General features: G+C 50.0%; 1 protein-coding gene across 16 annotated transcripts in view; it reads left to right on the top strand.

The window, feature by feature from the left end:
* PTPRE (protein tyrosine phosphatase receptor type E) overlaps positions 1-17271 on the top strand; it is a 180948-nt gene that overhangs the window by 154585 nt on the left and 9092 nt on the right. For 10 of the 16 annotated variants that reach the window (XM_021943850.2, XM_031651995.1, XM_021943840.2 and 7 more), the window contains 11 exons: positions 312-348; positions 1727-1824; positions 4854-4973; positions 6928-7091; positions 8491-8626; positions 9100-9249; positions 9611-9704; positions 11255-11331; positions 12445-12579; positions 15872-15997; positions 16885-17051. In XM_021943850.2, coding sequence (XP_021799542.1) covers positions 312-348; positions 1727-1824; positions 4854-4973; positions 6928-7091; positions 8491-8626; positions 9100-9249; positions 9611-9704; positions 11255-11331; positions 12445-12579; positions 15872-15997; positions 16885-17051 — 1304 coding nt within the window. The other 6 variants (XM_031651994.1, XM_021943846.2, XR_004176856.1 and 3 more) reach the window with 5 other exon arrangements.

Here is a 17271-nt window from a genome sequence, read left to right as displayed (position 1 = left end):
ATTATAAAATTCTCATTAAAAATACAACATAAATTGTACATGTTCACCCAATTAGAGGACAGAATGTCTGCATCTCTCTACTTGTGTGTGAGTCTGGGAAAGGTTTTGCAGAAAAACAGACTAGAGAGGGGACGTATGAAATAGGATTTGTTATTTCTGGAATTGCTGGTGAGTTTTCTTTTCTTCTTAACATTTTCCTGTGTTTTGCAAATTTTCCATGGTGAATATGCATTGCTTTTCTAACAGCAACAACAAATCCTTTCAGCAAAGATAATTCTGAAAAAATATAAATCTGATGTTATTTTTTCTAGGGTTACAAAGAGAAGAATAAATTCATAGCAGCTCAAGGTAAGCTTTTTATTAGTTTCTGAACGTATTTTTGGTAAAATGATGTGAATAGCTCTTATTTCCTTGTCTGTAGGCCAACAAGACCAAGGACTTACATTGGATTTTTGTGCACGTGTTTACACCTAACAGACACGTTAAATATCCATTCACACAACGGATATGTGTAGACAGTCAGAGAAACACACACTTATTCCCACACCTATACGGTGTGAACACAGGGCATGCAGTGGCCCCGGCTGCCATTCCAGCATGTTAATACTTGCATCAGGTAACCTTGAATTTCTCTCAGCTGGCTGAGCCCTACATGGCCCCAAAGTTTGGGGGTGGGTAGTAGGGTGAGTAGCTTTTCAGATCAAGGCCATAACCAAGAAGATACTTCAGCCGTGAAAACATGCCCTTCGCCTTGCACAGGGCTGGCTCTCCCTTGTATGTTGAGTACTGAATCCAGCATCACTCCGTTCCACCAGAGGTTGTCATCTGCAGGACCTGGTGCACATGCAGTTAGGTATCAGTGGAGCTGAAACCAGATTCCTCAGACTTCCTCACTCTTAGGCCAGGCGTCTTTAGGGCTATGAGCTCTGAAATTCACCGTGTGTCAAAATCACCTGGGAAGTTGTTAGAAATGCAGAATCTCTAAGAAAAAAGGACACGCATGTGCACATGCAGAGGACATCAGGAATGTGCCCAGCTGGAAACCTCAGGAAACCTGACGATCCTGGCTGAAACAGATGAAAGCATGTGTTTCTCTCTTGCCAGCAGACACTCACAGGGAGCCAGGCCAGAGTGGGACAGCAGCAGGGCCAGGGGCTTCCTTATCTCCTGGCCCATCCCCCTCAGCATGAAGCGCTTAGCTCGGGGCTGCGAAATAGCCACAGCTCAGACAGGAAGTGGACAGGGGCAGAGGACTTTCTCCTAGTGACACTTTGTCTGTTGGTCAGATCCCTTCCCGAGGGACTTTAGCTCATATCGTATTGAACAGCACCATGCTGAGAGTAAGATTTTGACAAAAAGGAGGGGATTGGGAATGCAGCAGGAGGCCAGCCAATCTCTGCCTCTCCCAAGGCTTTCACCAGCTCTCCCACACTTGGCTGTGGACCCAGCCCTCCTCTGAACCCTGCTTCTTACCTGTGAATGCCATAACTCAACCTGGGCCCAATTATCTTGCCCACTGAGGAGTTCCTAGCTGGAGTGGGTGAGTGGCAGGACAGGCAGCCCCTACCGGTTCTGGAACACTTCAGGGCATGACGTGTGTGTCCCCAACAAGCCTGAGAAGGGAGTGAACAGCTATCCAGGGGCCAATGGCCAGGGTGCTGGGGCTGGGACCCCAAAGCGACTTCCCTTCATGCCTTTTGACTTCGGAATTGTCCTCTACACACAGGCCCCAAACAGGAAACGGTTAATGACTTCTGGAGAATGGTCTGGGAGCAAAAGTCTGCGACCATCGTCATGTTAACGAACTTGAAAGAAAGGAAAGAGGTGAGTTCCAGGCATCTGACCCCGGTATCACTTCCTTTCAGCTGCTGCTGCCAGGCTGGGGATGCTCTTACCACTTCCTCTTCCTACTTCCCTCCCTTCCTCCCACTATCACTGCAGAGAGCACCCAAACACATGCAGTGGCTGACAGCATTTTCATCACGAAACAAATCCCCTGTCTCCCCAGCATCTCACTGTTATCTAATCTGTGATAACACGATGATGCAAGAGTTTCCTTTTTTTCCCAAGTGAGAGTGGCCCCCGGCCGGCCCCAGGCTCTGCCTGCCTGGTGGGAGACATGAATCTTAGAAGTTAGAATTTTAGGATGTTGAGCATGTCATGCGGCAGACCTCAGACTAGAAATGAACATGATTTCACGCTTATTATCCAGACTAGAGAAATGCATTTGAAAAACATGGTATATTGAAGAAATGTTGATTTGTCATCCAAATATATTTAATTAGCTGTTTCTAATTCAAAAAAGGATGCATGTACATTATAAGAATTTGAATCATTGACAAAGAAGAAAAGTTGAACTGATTCGTTTCCTAATGTAACAAGTACTCATTAGCATCTGCTGTGCTGGGCCAGCTCTGTCCCAGGTGCAAGGAATGGGGGCTCAAATTCAGGGCTGAGAAGTGGGGGCTGTGGGAAGCCTGTGGCGGGGGGCGGGTGTTGAGTGACAGGCAGGGAGCCATGCCATAGGCAGTGAGCTCACTCTCCAGAATGAAAGAAGAACTGGGAGCCGGAGGGACACTTGCCACAGGTGGGGCGACAATTAGGAGGCTGTGCTTCCGGTGTGTTCTGGCTTGAAGGCTCAGTTCAGCGGCAGCCATGTGTCCTGCCCAGCCCCGCTCAGGGCCTGCTGTGTCCTGAGCTCCTCAGTCATCCGCTGGCCGGGCCCCAGCAGTTCCCAGGCATCGTAGCGAGGACTGTGGGGAAGGGCTGCCATTTTTAGATGGGACTGCCAGGCCGTAGGGAACTCAGCTGGGGCAGAAGATGGGTGGCAGACGCCCACAGGAAGGGCAGGCTGGGAGGTGCTCTGGTCCCCACAGTGCCAGCTTACTAATTGCCACCCAAAACACAGGAAGCAGCCTCCAGCCACCGTTTCTGGTCAGGAATAGGGTGGGGGCTTTCATTCTGCTCTCGGGGGAGCTGAAACACGGCTGCGGAGGGCCACCCCTTTGCCCTTGCAAATCTTGCCTCTGTCATCCTTTGTCATGGGGAAGAGTGACAGAGGGAAGTAGGGGATTCCCAGCACAGGGCTCTTCACCCTGCCTGCGCTGTAGCGGCCATGGAGGAGGACACGCACGCGAGGGAAAAGGAGGCTGACCCTCCTCCAGGAGTCTCCCTGTGACCTGTGGCTCATAGGACTAGTCTTCCTGGGGCTGGTGCTCCAAGCATGAGACCAGCACAGAAGCAGTGGGGCTCAAGGACGCCCCTGCCTCCCCCTTTCAGTCATTCTGCTGAAAATGTCACTGGCATTTTCTCTCCGTCTTCCTCCATAGCCTCCTACTGGATTTTTCCACTCCTGTGACTCAGTGCTGGGCTGCTGCTGCATCCTGATTCTCACCAACTCAGATGAAATCATTTCTCAATAGAGTTCCCTTTTTCTTAATTGCTCACACTTCTGTTGTGGTTTCCTTGGCTTCCACATCCTGGGCTCTGCATTGCAAAACACAGCTGCCCTGGCATCTCATGATCGGGTGGGAGGGAGGCAGAGGGAGGGGGTATAAAATCAGCCACCAACACTGAGCCCTTGAGAGGCTGAGACACGTTCTCAGTTCCTACCGGAGAGCCTTCCAAGATGAGAAGCTCAGGAGGGTCCCCAGGGCTCCCCATAGGGCCAAGACTTACCCAAACCGGGACCTGTAGGCATTTGCAGTTCCCCTGGGCTGCATCAGAGATGCCCTGTGACCCGCAGCCCTGCCCGGAGCCAGGAGTAGGGAAGGGGAAGTTGTCCGTGGCCGTCATAACACGATGCTGCTCTCTACTAAATACCAGATGCTGTTTGTTTCATAAGATTGTTAATCCTGAGTCTTGACCATGAGCTGTGCTGCTCAGGGGCCACTCCCTGCACATGCTCTCCGATGATTGGCAGGCTTGTTCCATTCCAGAGATGTTTATCTGGCAGATGAAGTAGATCTTTTCCCCCTTGAGGTGGGTCCTCATTCACTCGTGAAGTCCACGCTGATGGAGGACGCCAACGGGCAGGTGCTGCACACGGTGCCGCAAAATGAAAGGGCTGCTGGAACATGTATTTTGGGTCATTCTTGCTTCAGAGTTTGGGGTAAAGAAATGGGCCTGTCTGTAGCAATGCACCCTTGTGAAGTCCGCTGATGGAGGACACCACCGGGCAGGTGCTGCGGGTGGTGCTGCAAAATGAAAGGGCTCCTGAAACGTGTATTTTGAGTCATTCTTGCTTCAGAGGTTGGGAAGGTAAAGAAATGGGCCTGTCTGTAGCAATGCACCCTCTTCTGCAGACTCCACGGCAGCCTCGTCCCTGCTAGAGAAAAAGGAAGATCATTAGGCCAATCACAGGTTCATCACTCTTGAGCAGCAGACTGGCAGTGGTGCAAATTAACTTTGTCCTTAGTGAACTGAGCAGGAAAAACACAAATTGCTGAATCCAGTGGGAAATGCCTGGGGAAGCACCGTCCTTGCCCTCTGGCCTGAGGGTCATTTGGAGTTAGGTACCCAGCTCTGAAGGTTACAGGCTCAGCATGACTGGTTGATGGTCAGTTAATAAAATGTATGGGATTCGTGAATGAATGAAGAAATGAGACATTGTTGGTGTCTACATCAGAAAGCCTTGGGGTGTCCTAGCCATAGTCTCAAGGCTGCCTTTCACCAGTTATGCAGCCTCAGTTTCCCCATTCATGAGGTGGACACACGTGAACTTGCTGTTTCTCAGCTGTGGGAGCTGTGTGACTCCAGCTGGTGTGTGTGAGGTCTTCTGTGGTTGGGTGGAGGGATGTCATGATGCATTGCACCCACAGATCTATTTGCTTCTATTAAATTGTTCCGTGCAGGAAAAGTGCCATCAGTACTGGCCCGACCAAGGCTGCTGGACCTATGGAAACATCCGGGTGTGCGTGGAGGACTGCGTGGTTTTGGTCGACTACACCATCCGGAAGTTCTGTATACAGCCAGTAAGCATCTCTAGTTGCTGACCTTCCAGAAAGATCATTCTCAGCATGATGCCCAGTGTTAACACCCTTCTGTATTTACGAAGTGCTTTGCTCCCACCCCGGCACTGTCGCGGCCCTGGCTCAGAGGGTGCAGTGGCCAGGCCGTGCTGGGCAGACGTGCAAGTGGGCCAAGACACCAGAGGCCGGTGCACAAGGGTCTGCAGGCAGTGCTGGGGGCTCCTAATTCCCAGCAACTCCTCTGGACCTCTCCAGGAAGAAGACCAGTCATTGGAGGGGTCTGGGGTCCTCCCTCAGTAGCACAGTGACATTTCACGCACTGGAACTGGGAGGCGGGACTTTTTCTAACACGTTTCGAATTATGTCTGAAATGTCCTCGTTATTTTCCACACTTGGGTCCTGCTAGTTCCACCACCCCAAAGGGTTTAAGAGAGAGATCAGTAAAAATATCTGTATACAAAGCAGATGAAATCAAGATGTAGAAGAAAGTTTAAAACCATAGAGAAAAGACAGAAGACCATTTTGTCAGGATTTAAAGATAGAGTGATTGGCATAATTAGGTCACAAAATAAGTGTCTAAGATTCCAAGAAACCACAGCAAAAAAGGAAAAGGATGAGCTGATCATTCTCATTCTATCCCTGCTCACATCTCTCCCAGAAATGTGCACACAGGCATGCACATGCACACACGTACACACAAACTCCCACACACAGGCACACATATGTACACATGCACACACACCCACACACAGGCACACATATGCACACATGCACACCCATACACAGGCATGCACATGCACACGCACACATACCCACACACAGGTATGCACATGTACACACATACTCCCACACATATGCATGCACATGCACACACATACACCCACACGCACAGAATTGTACACATGCACACAGTCACACAATCACATATGTACACACATACACCCCACACATGCACACATTCACACAAGTGCACACACACCCACACACATCACACATGCACATGTGCACACATGCACACACATTCACACATGTACACACATTCAACACACATTTTCACACGCACACACGTGCACACATGCACTCACATACGTGCACACAGCTGCACATATGCACACATTCACACGTGCACAGACACCCACACACATACACGCACATTCACACAAATTCACACACATACATACATCCACCCATGCTCACACAAGCACACGTGCACACACATTCACACATGTGCACACACACATGCACATGAGTGCACACATGCATGCACATTCACACACATGTGCACGTAAACATGCATACATGTGTACACACACATTCACACGTGTGCACATGCATAAACCTACACACATACACATGCACACACGTGCACACATACACATGCATATGTGCACACACGCACACGTATCTACTTCCAAATACACTGTGTATCACCTTCCATGATCTAGGCGAGAGAATTAAACTCATGGTCTCTGGGTCCGAAAGCTGAGACAGCCTCTGAGGGCAAGTCTGGGAGTCTCCAGAGAGCAGGCCGACTGCATTGTCTGTCCTCCCAAATGTAAGACAGCTTTGCACGAGGAAGGATGTGCTGTTGGTGATTACTCAGCACCACAGGCATGGGGTGGGACTGTCCAGGCGAAATGGACCATGACCGCCCACTTGCACGGGGGTCTGTGAGCACGCAGACCAGCTTTGGGGATGAGTCTGGCTGCTTGGGCCCTGCCTGACCTGGGCATGGACGGTTGCTGCGGGCCCTGCCCTATGGCCCCAAAACCAGCACGTGTTCCGAGTTGGCAGGGGTGAGGGCCAGGCTGTCTCGCTCGGGCAGGCCCCCTGTACATGGGCCCCTCCCCCATGCAGCCCCAGCACAGGGGAGCCCACCGCATCCTCAGAATGAGATGCTGGGGAAGTGGGGGGGGGGATTGTTGTACCCACTCTCATCTCCCCATGTCCCCCGCAGCAGCTCCCCGATGGCTGCAAAGCTCCCAGACTGGTCTCACAGCTGCACTTCACCAGCTGGCCCGACTTCGGAGTGCCTTTTACCCCCATTGGGATGCTGAAGTTCCTCAAGAAAGTAAAGACGCTCAACCCCGTGCACGCTGGACCCATCGTGGTCCACTGTAGGTACGCTGGGGGGCCACGGGGCGGGACCCTCAAGGGCAGGCCACAGTGGGAGGACTCACCCTCATATGGGCAATGCCAGGGGACCAATATCAGGGTGGGCAGAGGTTTGGGCAGGGCTGATGTGAACACAAATGTCAGTGACTGAGCCAGGCCCCAAGAACCCTACAGGAGAACGCTCAGAGAGCTCCCTCTTCATCCCAGCCGATAAAACCCACCAAAGCCAAGGGGCTCCGGTTGATGGTGGGAATGGAGTTCTGGGCGGTTCTTCTTGGCCGCCCTCACCTCTTCCTGGGAATCCCAAGTCACCTCTGGGAACCACGATGGAAACCAGGGAAACTAGGCTTCTGCAGGAAGCCCCCCAGCAACGCACAAGTCCTTATGGAAGAGCACACCACGACTCGGACTGGCCCCCACAGCAGAGTCCTCCAGACCACGCTGTCCTGGAGACCAGGGTCCGAGGACCAGGCTGCCCTTGGCCAGCTGCCACTTCATCCTCGGTTTCCTCGCCTGTGATAGGAAGGACAGCCTTGGAGGCCTGTGACTTGCATCTGGGTGGGCTTTGCACAACACGAAAAATTACTCAAATGTACAGCCAGGGCCACGCCACAGCCCCCTGTCCACAGAGAGCCCCACTTGTTCCTGGCAGTGATTGGCCTCACCAGGGTATCACTTTGATTAGATACTAAGTGTCCAGCTGTTACAGACAGATTCATCCTGAGTATCACAGCACTGCCAGGGACAAAAGCCACCTGCACGCAGTGATGCAGGCGCCCTGCACCTGTCATGCAGCTGTTCAGGAGAAGCTGTCCAGGAACCCTGGCAGAATGGGCTTTCCCCAAGTCTGAGCAACACTCCCTTGCTGGTGCCAAGCAGAGGCTGGACCCCACCCCACCCCCCCTCCAGTGTAGCCCATACTGGGAGGAATCTGCAGGCTCAGAGAACAGTAATCTGACAGATGCCGCCCCATTTAATGCCCCGAGTCAGGGGACGTGGTTTGCCCGGTTTGACAGAGGGGGAGGCTGGATCCCAGAGCTGTTGCATAGTTGATCTGAGGTCCCCTCTGCTCCCAAGGGGGCAGATCTAGGATGCCAGTCACACATATAAGAAGAAGACACTGTTTAGTAAATGAGAAAAATTCTCCGCACAGCCTAATCCGGGGCTTACTGCACCAGCTGTTAATGTGCCTCTGAGTAGAGTGTTCGTGGTTATCAGAGGATCGGCCTGAGATCACTTTACTGAGACCGCAGCTCCCTCTGGTGGCCTCGCTATGGCTTTGCTCCTAATTAACCAAAACAAAAAAGTTGCATCGAGTGACCTGGGTGCGCAGGCATCTTGGGACCTGTCATTTACTTCGGGAGGAGTGTGACTCACGACGCAGCATCTTTCTCTTTCCCCAAAGCGCGGGCGTGGGCCGGACGGGCACCTTCATTGTGATCGATGCCATGATGGCCATGATGCACACGGAGCAGAAGGTGGATGTGTTTGAATTTGTGTCTCGAATCCGTAATCAGCGCCCTCAGATGGTTCAAACGGATGTGAGTCATGCCTTCCTCTTGCCTTGGTCTAGCCTCCCAAAGCAAACCCAGATGCCTTGGCCACACAGGCGTACAGGGCCCTGGCTCTGATGGGCACGTGGCAACCAGCCTGGGTCTGGTCTGGCTTCCCTCCCCATAGCTTTCCCTGCCCATGCGTAGGACCTTGGGGACTCCCTCATCCTCATCTTTCCCTTGTATCCTCATGGGAGATGGGGCAATCCTACTCCCCCAAATGGCTCATGTACACAGTACCTGGCATGCTCACCAATGTGAGGCTCTGCTGCTACCGTTCTCCTTACTCAAGGGCATAAGTGGTCATTATCCGTGGCCGGTACTCTGCCTCTTGCCCCACACCTCCTTGTGTTGGCAAAAAGAGAAAAAGAAGAGAGCCGCCCCCTTTGGTCTGCCAAGCTCCACGCGGGCCAAGGCTGCAGGGCAGCGTTGAGGATGTGGTCACCCCGGCCTCTCTGCAGATGCAGTACACGTTCATCTACCAAGCCTTACTCGAGTACTACCTCTATGGAGACACAGAGCTGGACGTGTCCTCCCTGGAGAAGCACCTGCAGACCGTGCATGGCACCACCACCCACTTCGACAAGATCGGGCTGGAGGAGGAGTTCAGGGTGAGTATGGCTGACCCTCCTTTCCATTCTGGTGTAAGCAGCCAAGGACACGGAGAAAACAGGTGACCATTTAAAGGAAGCCTCTTTCAATCACTTTCCCTCTTAACTGACCCTCAGAAAAAGCAGGGGCAATATCCGAGCCGTGATTTCCAAGGGAAGACAGATCAGGTGGCTTTCAGAGCTTCACAGCAGCCCTGCCGGGCACACGTTTCTATTTCCCAGTGCTAAGGAGGCTTCCTGGGCTGGAGAGCGATGTTTCCTTTGAGCAGGTGCCCTTGCCAGCAGCGCTAGTCCTCGACTGAGCAATGTGCTCAGGAGTGTCAGAGGTTTAACTGTGTCATTATGTCCTTCTCTGCTGCAGAAATTGACAAATGTCCGGATCATGAAGGAGAACATGAGGACGGGCAACTTGCCGGCAAACATGAAGAAGGCCAGGGTCATCCAGATCATCCCGTGTAAGGCACCCGTGGCATGGCTGGGGCGGGACTGGGGTCGGGCTGGTGCCAGAGGCTTTTATCCCGGAGGAGCCATTCGCCACTTACCCTGTGCACCAGGGTCAACAGCAGGGTGCGGACAGGCACGGTAGCTCACACCTGTAATCCCAGCACTTTGGGAGGCCGAGGCGGGCGGATCACGAGGTCAGGAGATGGAGACCATCCTGGCTAACACAGTGAAACCCCGTCTCTACTAAAAATACAAAAAATTAGCCGGACGTGGTGGCGGGTGCCTGTAGTCCCAGCTACTCGAGACGCTGAGACAGGAGAACGGCGTGAACCCGGGAGGCGGAGCTTGCAATGAGCCGAGATCCGGCCACTGCACTCCGGCCTGGGCAACAAAGTGAGACTCCATCTCAAAAAAAAAAAAAAAAAGAGCAGGGTGTCATCTGGCCCCAGGCTAAGGGCTCCTGTGTGCTGTGTCAGGTGTCAGGTAGAAAAGACACCCGTGAAGCACCAGCTGACCCAAACAGTCCTGCTCTGGTCTCAGGCAAGCCGCTTAGGACATGAGCTTGCAAGTGCGGGAGGGCAGCCGGGGCTGGATTGCAGGCGAGGGTTTCACAGAAGCTGGAGATTTGCTGCAGGCACGACTTGGTGCCTTAGGATTCCTTGTCTCATTCCTTATCTCCCCAAGCCTGGGCAGAGGCCCACCTCCCCCTTACACAGAGGGGCCTGAGCCACCTGGCCAAGGCTATGCAAGCGAACTCAGCTGAGACCATCTAGGAAAAGGCTGTGGCCTTGAGGAGGACAAGAAATGGGCCCAGGGTGGAGTCAGGACACTGGTCTGCCGCCCAGGTCATGGGAGAGGGAAGGGGGGCCTGGCAGGTGCAGGAGGAGAGGAGGCAAAGCTGGCAAGAAGACAGGGCCACACATAGTGGGCAGCAGGAGAGTCGGGAGGCTCACCAAGTGGGAAAAAGAGAAACCTGAGAAACCAGGCCCGAAAACAGACTCCACAGGGATCTGAGGAACTAGAGAGGGAGGTGGGAGATGCTCCGTTTGGGAGGAGGGTGTGTCTCATTATAGACGTCTTCTCGATGGAGTCACAGCTCAACAAACACCAGCTAGAGACAGCTGTGAGCAGGCCTGCTGCAGCAGGGTCTCCCCAAGCACTGTAGGCGAGCAGAGCTCCCAGGGGCCCTGCCATCTTCAGACTCTGGCCCCTGGTCTTCTGGAGCCCCGGTGTCCTGCTGGCCACCCTAGGTTGCTTGCTTAGCCACGTTCCATTTACTCCTTCAGTGCAATATTTTTAGTGCTTGTATTTTGGTATGTATTACATCGATTCCTGAAAAATGAAAATGATAATTGGGTTGTTTTCAGGGTTTTCCTTCAAAAAGAAAAATACCCCTGAGCCACTTTGATTATCCTCTTTCATAATGTAAACTTTCCCAAGAGTTGGCTTTACCTAGTGATTTTATTAATCGGCTCTATATTTTGCAAGCTTGTAGCAACGGATTAAAGTTACCAAGGTGGGACCCTTTTTGTAATAACTAAAGGAAGATACTGCTTTGCAGATGACTTCAACCGAGTGATCCTTTCCATGAAAAGGGGTCAAGAATACACAGACTACATCAACGCATCCTTCATAGATGTAAGTATGCTGGCCTGGGTTGTGTTTATGCAGATGTGTTGCCTTCACACGTGACCACACAGACTTGATTAGCTTGTTTTCACAATGAGAAAGAATTGACATGTTTCCAGAAACTCAACCATTTTTGTTAGCAGAATTACTTTCTTAAAAGAAAAAAAAAAAAGTGATAAGGCATGATGGCTCACGCCTGTAATCCCAACACTTTGGGAAGCTGAGGCAGGCAGATCACTTGGGGTCAGGAGTTTGAAACCAGCCTGGCCAATCTGACAAAACCTGTCTCTACTAAAAATACAAAAATTAGCTGGGCATGGTGGCAGGTGCCTGTAATCCCAGCTACTCAGGAAGCTGAGGCAGGAGAATTACTTGAATCCGGGAGGCTGAGGTTGCAGTGAGCCGAGATTGTGCCACTGTACTCCAGCCTGGGCAACAGAGCGAGACTCCTTCTCAAAAAAAAAAGTGGACTTTGGAAATGGAAGGACATAGACTCGCTGCTAAGTAATTGGCTCTTTTTTCATTCTGCTTTGAATATATAGTTATTTTTCTTTTACATATCTGTTACATACCAGTTATATATCCATTGCCTCTGTGCTCTTTCTCTTGTGTGATTTCTACAATGTGTACTCACGCGGACAATACAATTATGTGTTCAGGGCCCACAGACAGAGGCTGTCTTCATGCACAGCGGAGTTCGCAGAAGAAGGGCAAAAGGGGGAATTGCAGCCAAGTGTATGTTAATATTGCCATTTTCAGATGAGAAAATTGTGCCAGAATCCAGGGGACTCCATGCTGATCTAGCTGAAACACACAGAAACGTGTCAGAATCTAAGCCACCAGGTGCTGTTCAGATGGCGGCAGGCGACTACCAGTTCATAATACCCATTTGTTGATGACCTTAGGGGCTGATGGTGACGGTTATGGTTTCAGATAAGCGAGCCTCTTGACCTGCTTGTCAGGTGTGTGCCTGAGTGCTCGTGCCAGCTGGGGTCTGGTGCCAACCATGGAAGATGGGAGAGTTTTCCTCATTAGGCCTTAGGCTGTCCTAAACTTAGGAAGCGGGTAATGGAGCCAGGATGGAAGGAAGCTGGACGTTAACCTCTGCGCCTCCATTTGAAGGGCTACCGGCAGAAGGACTATTTCATCGCCACCCAGGGGCCACTGGCACACACGGTTGAGGACTTCTGGAGGATGATCTGGGAATGGAAATCCCACACGATCGTGATGCTGACGGAGGTGCAGGAGAGAGAGCAGGTGAGGGGTGCCGCCCGGTCCCGGCCCTCCAGGGGCAGCCTGTGCACCTGAGGCACCGTCGCCGTTCATTACAAATGTCCCACCCACCTTCAGTGCAAACACATGGGTGAGACCAAGCCAGGACCACTAGGGAGGGAGAGAGGTTGGAAATGAAAAAGGTTTCATTTCACCCTTTCCCTTTTTGGGAGTGAGGTTTAACCACAGCTACCCGTTGCCCTTTATTCTTAGCCTACATGTTATTTAGCCTGCCCTGAAATGTTGCCATTTGGTATTGGCCAAGATTATAACCCGTTGAAGAAAAAGACATTTATTGGCTTTTTTCAAGACGTGAAGACATAGGCACTGATATGTGTGCCTAATGGATATTGTCCTAGTAAATTGAATGAGTTAACTCTTCCTTCTTACAGAGATCCACCCCTGGCCGCCTTGTATTGCATTTATTTACTAACATAATAAACACTCGTGAACTCACCACCCAACAGTAAACCCAAGGTTTTACCAACAATGTACATCTATCTGGGTGCCCCCCAAGACATACTTACTGCCGTGTATTTGTGTTTTTATTCCTTTGCTCTAAAAAGGAACAGCTTTACTGTCATATAATTCACCTATAATTCGTGCAATTCATCTTTTTAAAGGGTGCAGTTCAGTGAATTGTAGGATATTCACAAAGTTGTACAACCATCACCACGATCTAATTTGAGATCATTTTCATCAACCCAAAAGGAAACCTTGTGCCATTAGCAGTCACTCCCCATTCTTTCCTTTCCCTAGCCCCTAGCAACCACTAATCTGCTTCCTGACTATGGGTTTGTCTGTTCTGGACATTATTATAAGTGGAATCATACAGTATGTGGTCTTTTGTGATTGGCTTCTTTCACGGAGCATCATGCTTTCAAGGTTCATCCATGTTGTAGCATGAATCAGTAAATCATTCTTTTTTATTGACAAGCAGTATTCCCTTGTGTGGCTATACTACATTCTGTGTATCCAGTCATCAGCTTATGGACATTTAGGTTGTTTCCACTTTGGAGCTATTATAAATAACACTGCTTGGCTGGGTGCGGTGGCTCACACCTGTAATTCCAACCCTTTGGGAGGCCTAGGTGGGCAGATTACGTGAGGTCAGGAGTTCGTGACCAGCCTGGCCAACATGGCAAAACCCTGTCTCTACTAAAAATACAAAAAGTAGCTGGGTGTGGTGGCAGGAACCTGCAATCCCAGCTTCTTGGGAGGCTGAGGCAGGGAGAGTCGCTTGAACCTGGGAGGCAGAGGTTGCATTGAGCTGAGATCACCCCATTGCACTCCAGCCTACGTGACAGAACGAGACTCCATCTCAAAAAAAAAAAAAAAAAAAAAAAAAATGCTGCTTGAACATTCAGGTGGTAGTTTTTGTATGGACATGCTTTTTCATTTCCCTTGGGTATATACCTAGGAGTGTATATACTAGGAGTGGAATTGCTAGGTCATCTCATAACTCTATGTCATAAACTTACTGTTTAACATTTTTGAGGACCTGCCAGGCTGTTTTCCACAGTAGCTGCCCCATTTTCCATTCCCACCAGCAATACATAAGGTTCTAATTTCTCCACATCCTCACCAACATTGTGATTGTCTTTTTGATTAAAGCCATCCTAGTGGATATGTTCTTTGCTTTTTAAAAACAATTTTAAAATCACATCTATTTATGCCTACAGAGACTGTTGTTTAGTTTGACTTGTGTTTGAACTTTATATAAAGAGCATCATTACAGCATGTTGTCTTCTGAGACTTGCTTCTTCCACTCAAACCTGTGCTTCTGATATTGTTCTGTGTTGATGCTTATGCTGTGGTTCATTCGTCATCATTATTTCATTATATTCCACCGCACAAACTATGTCCTGCATTAGCTCACGTATTCCTTCTCCTGTCATGGACACTTGAGTTGATTTCATTTCATTGTTTTACAAACAGTGCTACCTGTACATTCTTTTTTTTAAACTTTAAGTTCTGGATACAAGTGCAGAATGTGTAGTTTTGTTACATAGGTATACATGCGCATGGTTGTTTGCTGCACCTGTCAGCCCGTCATCTAGGTTTTCAGCCCTGCATGCATTAGCTATTTGTCCTAAGGCTCTCCCTCCCCTCACCCTCCACCCCACAACTGGCCCCAGTGTGTGTTGTTCCCCTCCCTGTGTCTGTCTGTTCTCCCTACCTGTATATTCTTGTACATGTCTTATGCTGCACTGGGACTAAGATGTATCAAAGAGCCAAAATGCTTCATTGAAGAGTATGTGAAAGTTTGAATTTGCAAGATAATTCCTAATTGCTTTCCAAAGTGGACATCAGCAATGTATAAGAGATACCATTCATCTGCATACCTAGTATGGTATTCTCAAGGTGTCCTAATGATTGTTAATTGAAAATTAACAAAATATTGTTCGTTGTGTAATTATTGTGTAAATATTTTCTTTTTGTGGCTCTGATTTGCATCTTTCTGATTCCTACAAGGTCAACCCCATCACTTCATATATTTGTGGATGACATATTTCCTCTTGTGTCAAATGCCTGTTCCTGCCTTTCACTGATTTTTCTATGGGGTTATTTGTCCTTTCTTATTGATTTATAGGAGCTCTTTACATAATCTTGATACTAATTCTTTACTGGTTTTATATATTGCAAACATCTTATTGCAATCTGTGGCCTGTCTTTTCACTCTTTTAATGATGTTTGTTGATGAAGAAAAGTGAATTTTACTGTAATCCAATGTTTCAAATTGTTCCATCATGATTGGTTAGCTGTTTGGGCTCTTGTCTAGTAATCCTTGTGTATCTCAAAGTGAAATGATGTTTCTTCTTCCAAGACTTTCACAGTTTTGTTTTTCACCTTAAACCTTAATCCATCTGGGCTTATTTTTATTAAGGTTCAAAGCCACTACACGTGGAAGTGCAGGGTGTACACTGCTCAGTTCTAGGAAGAGCTGGGGACACTCACATCAGCCCTGGTAGAGTATGAGTCAGGGATCCAATTTCATTTTCCCCAGGTAGAAAACCAATTTATCCAGCCCCATTTATTAAAGAATCTCTCCTTTCTGCCATATGTTAAGGTTTCATATATATGTGTGTCTGTTTCTAGACTCTGTTCTGTTCCCTGGGTCAACAAGCATTAAAAGGCATTTATATTCATATTCATATTTTTTTTTGGTCGGATGAAATACATTAACTGGTTTGAGAATAATTCTGCATTATAAACTCAAAATCGCCAGCAGCAAATTATTTATTATAAGACTTACATTTTTATTTTATCCCCTAAGGATAAATGCTACCAGTATTGGCCAACCGAGGGCTCAGTTACTCATGGAGAAATAACGATAGAGATAAAGAATGATACCCTTTCAGAAGCCATCAGTATACGAGACTTCCTGGTCACTTTCAATCAGGTATTGTTGAACTAGCTCTTTAAACCCTTGTGAATTTAGTGAACCACACCCTTCCTCCTGGTTCTGCTTGTCACTGAACCAGAATGTGGCCCTGCACCTGTCCTTTTCCTTCACATAGTCCCATCGGCTGTGAATGGCCAATGGGTTTCAGAGACAGTGGCAGGCCTCCTGTACAATTCTCATCTCCCTGGCCGCCTACCTCCCATTTATCTCTCAGGAGAATCACATTAGCCATTAGTTGGGGGAGGAGGAACAAAGGGGACTAATGAAGCCACAGGGGCCTCTCTGGGGCTCTCCTCCAGGTGCCTTCTCAGAGCCACCCAATTGTCCCCATTTCCACTGGGTCCTTGGTTCTGCTCACCCTCTCTCCTTGGCGAAGAATGAGGACTCGGGGTCAGCCATGGGTAGGATGACTCACTTATGCACAAGACTTGATGCTGAGCTCCAAACGGTCAGTACCACAAAATGCACCTGCACTGTCTCCTCCATGCCAGCCACAGAGCCACCCCGGCCGCCAGACTCAGATGCTGTTCCTTTGAGCTTTGAAGGGAAAGGCTGGACCCTGCCTTCTTGAGAAAGTGATTCCCTTCTCTCCAGCAGAGCTGCCGAGGATCCCGTAGGGGTTGGGCGGTCCTCGAAGGGCTCCAGGGGATGTGCTCTGGGCGGCTTGCTCCACCTCGCAGAAGGAAGCACGGCCAACCACTTGCCTTCTTCTTTAGGGCAAGCAGTTTTCAGCCTTCTCCTTCAGGCTGCCTCGGTGGGGACACTGGCAGCACAGAAGGCTCAGGGAGGGCTCCCAGCCTTGGCCAATCCTTGAGAGGGCAGGTGGGGCTGGGGCCTGTTCCCCAGCAAGCAGGCAGCGCTGAGACCCCCTCTCCTCCCTGCAGCCCCAGGCCCGCCAGGAGGAGCAGGTCCGAGTGGTGCGCCAGTTTCACTTCCACGGCTGGCCTGAGATCGGGATTCCCGCCGAGGGCAAAGGCATGATCGACCTCATCGCAGCCGTGCAGAAGCAGCAGCAGCAGACGGGCAACCACCCCATCACCGTGCACTGCAGGTGAGCCCCCAGCCGAACCCTCCAGGTGGGGTGGACACAGGCTGCACGCCCCCAGTACCTGCAGCTGGGGGCAGCAGAGCCTTGTCGCTGCCCCGGCCATGGTATTCCCTAGAGTCTCCTCTCTACCTCTCCTTACACACACGCACACACGGCTTCACTTAAGTACATACATGTCATCGTATCATACATAAGATGCATACATGTCATCTTAACCTACATG

Source organism: Papio anubis, chromosome 11 (assembly GCF_008728515.1).
Source record: "Papio anubis isolate 15944 chromosome 11, Panubis1.0, whole genome shotgun sequence".
Classification (NCBI taxonomy): domain Eukaryota; kingdom Metazoa; phylum Chordata; class Mammalia; order Primates; family Cercopithecidae; genus Papio; species Papio anubis.
The sequence above is the reverse complement of the archived record's forward strand: the minus strand, read 5'-3'. Positions and strand labels throughout refer to the sequence as shown.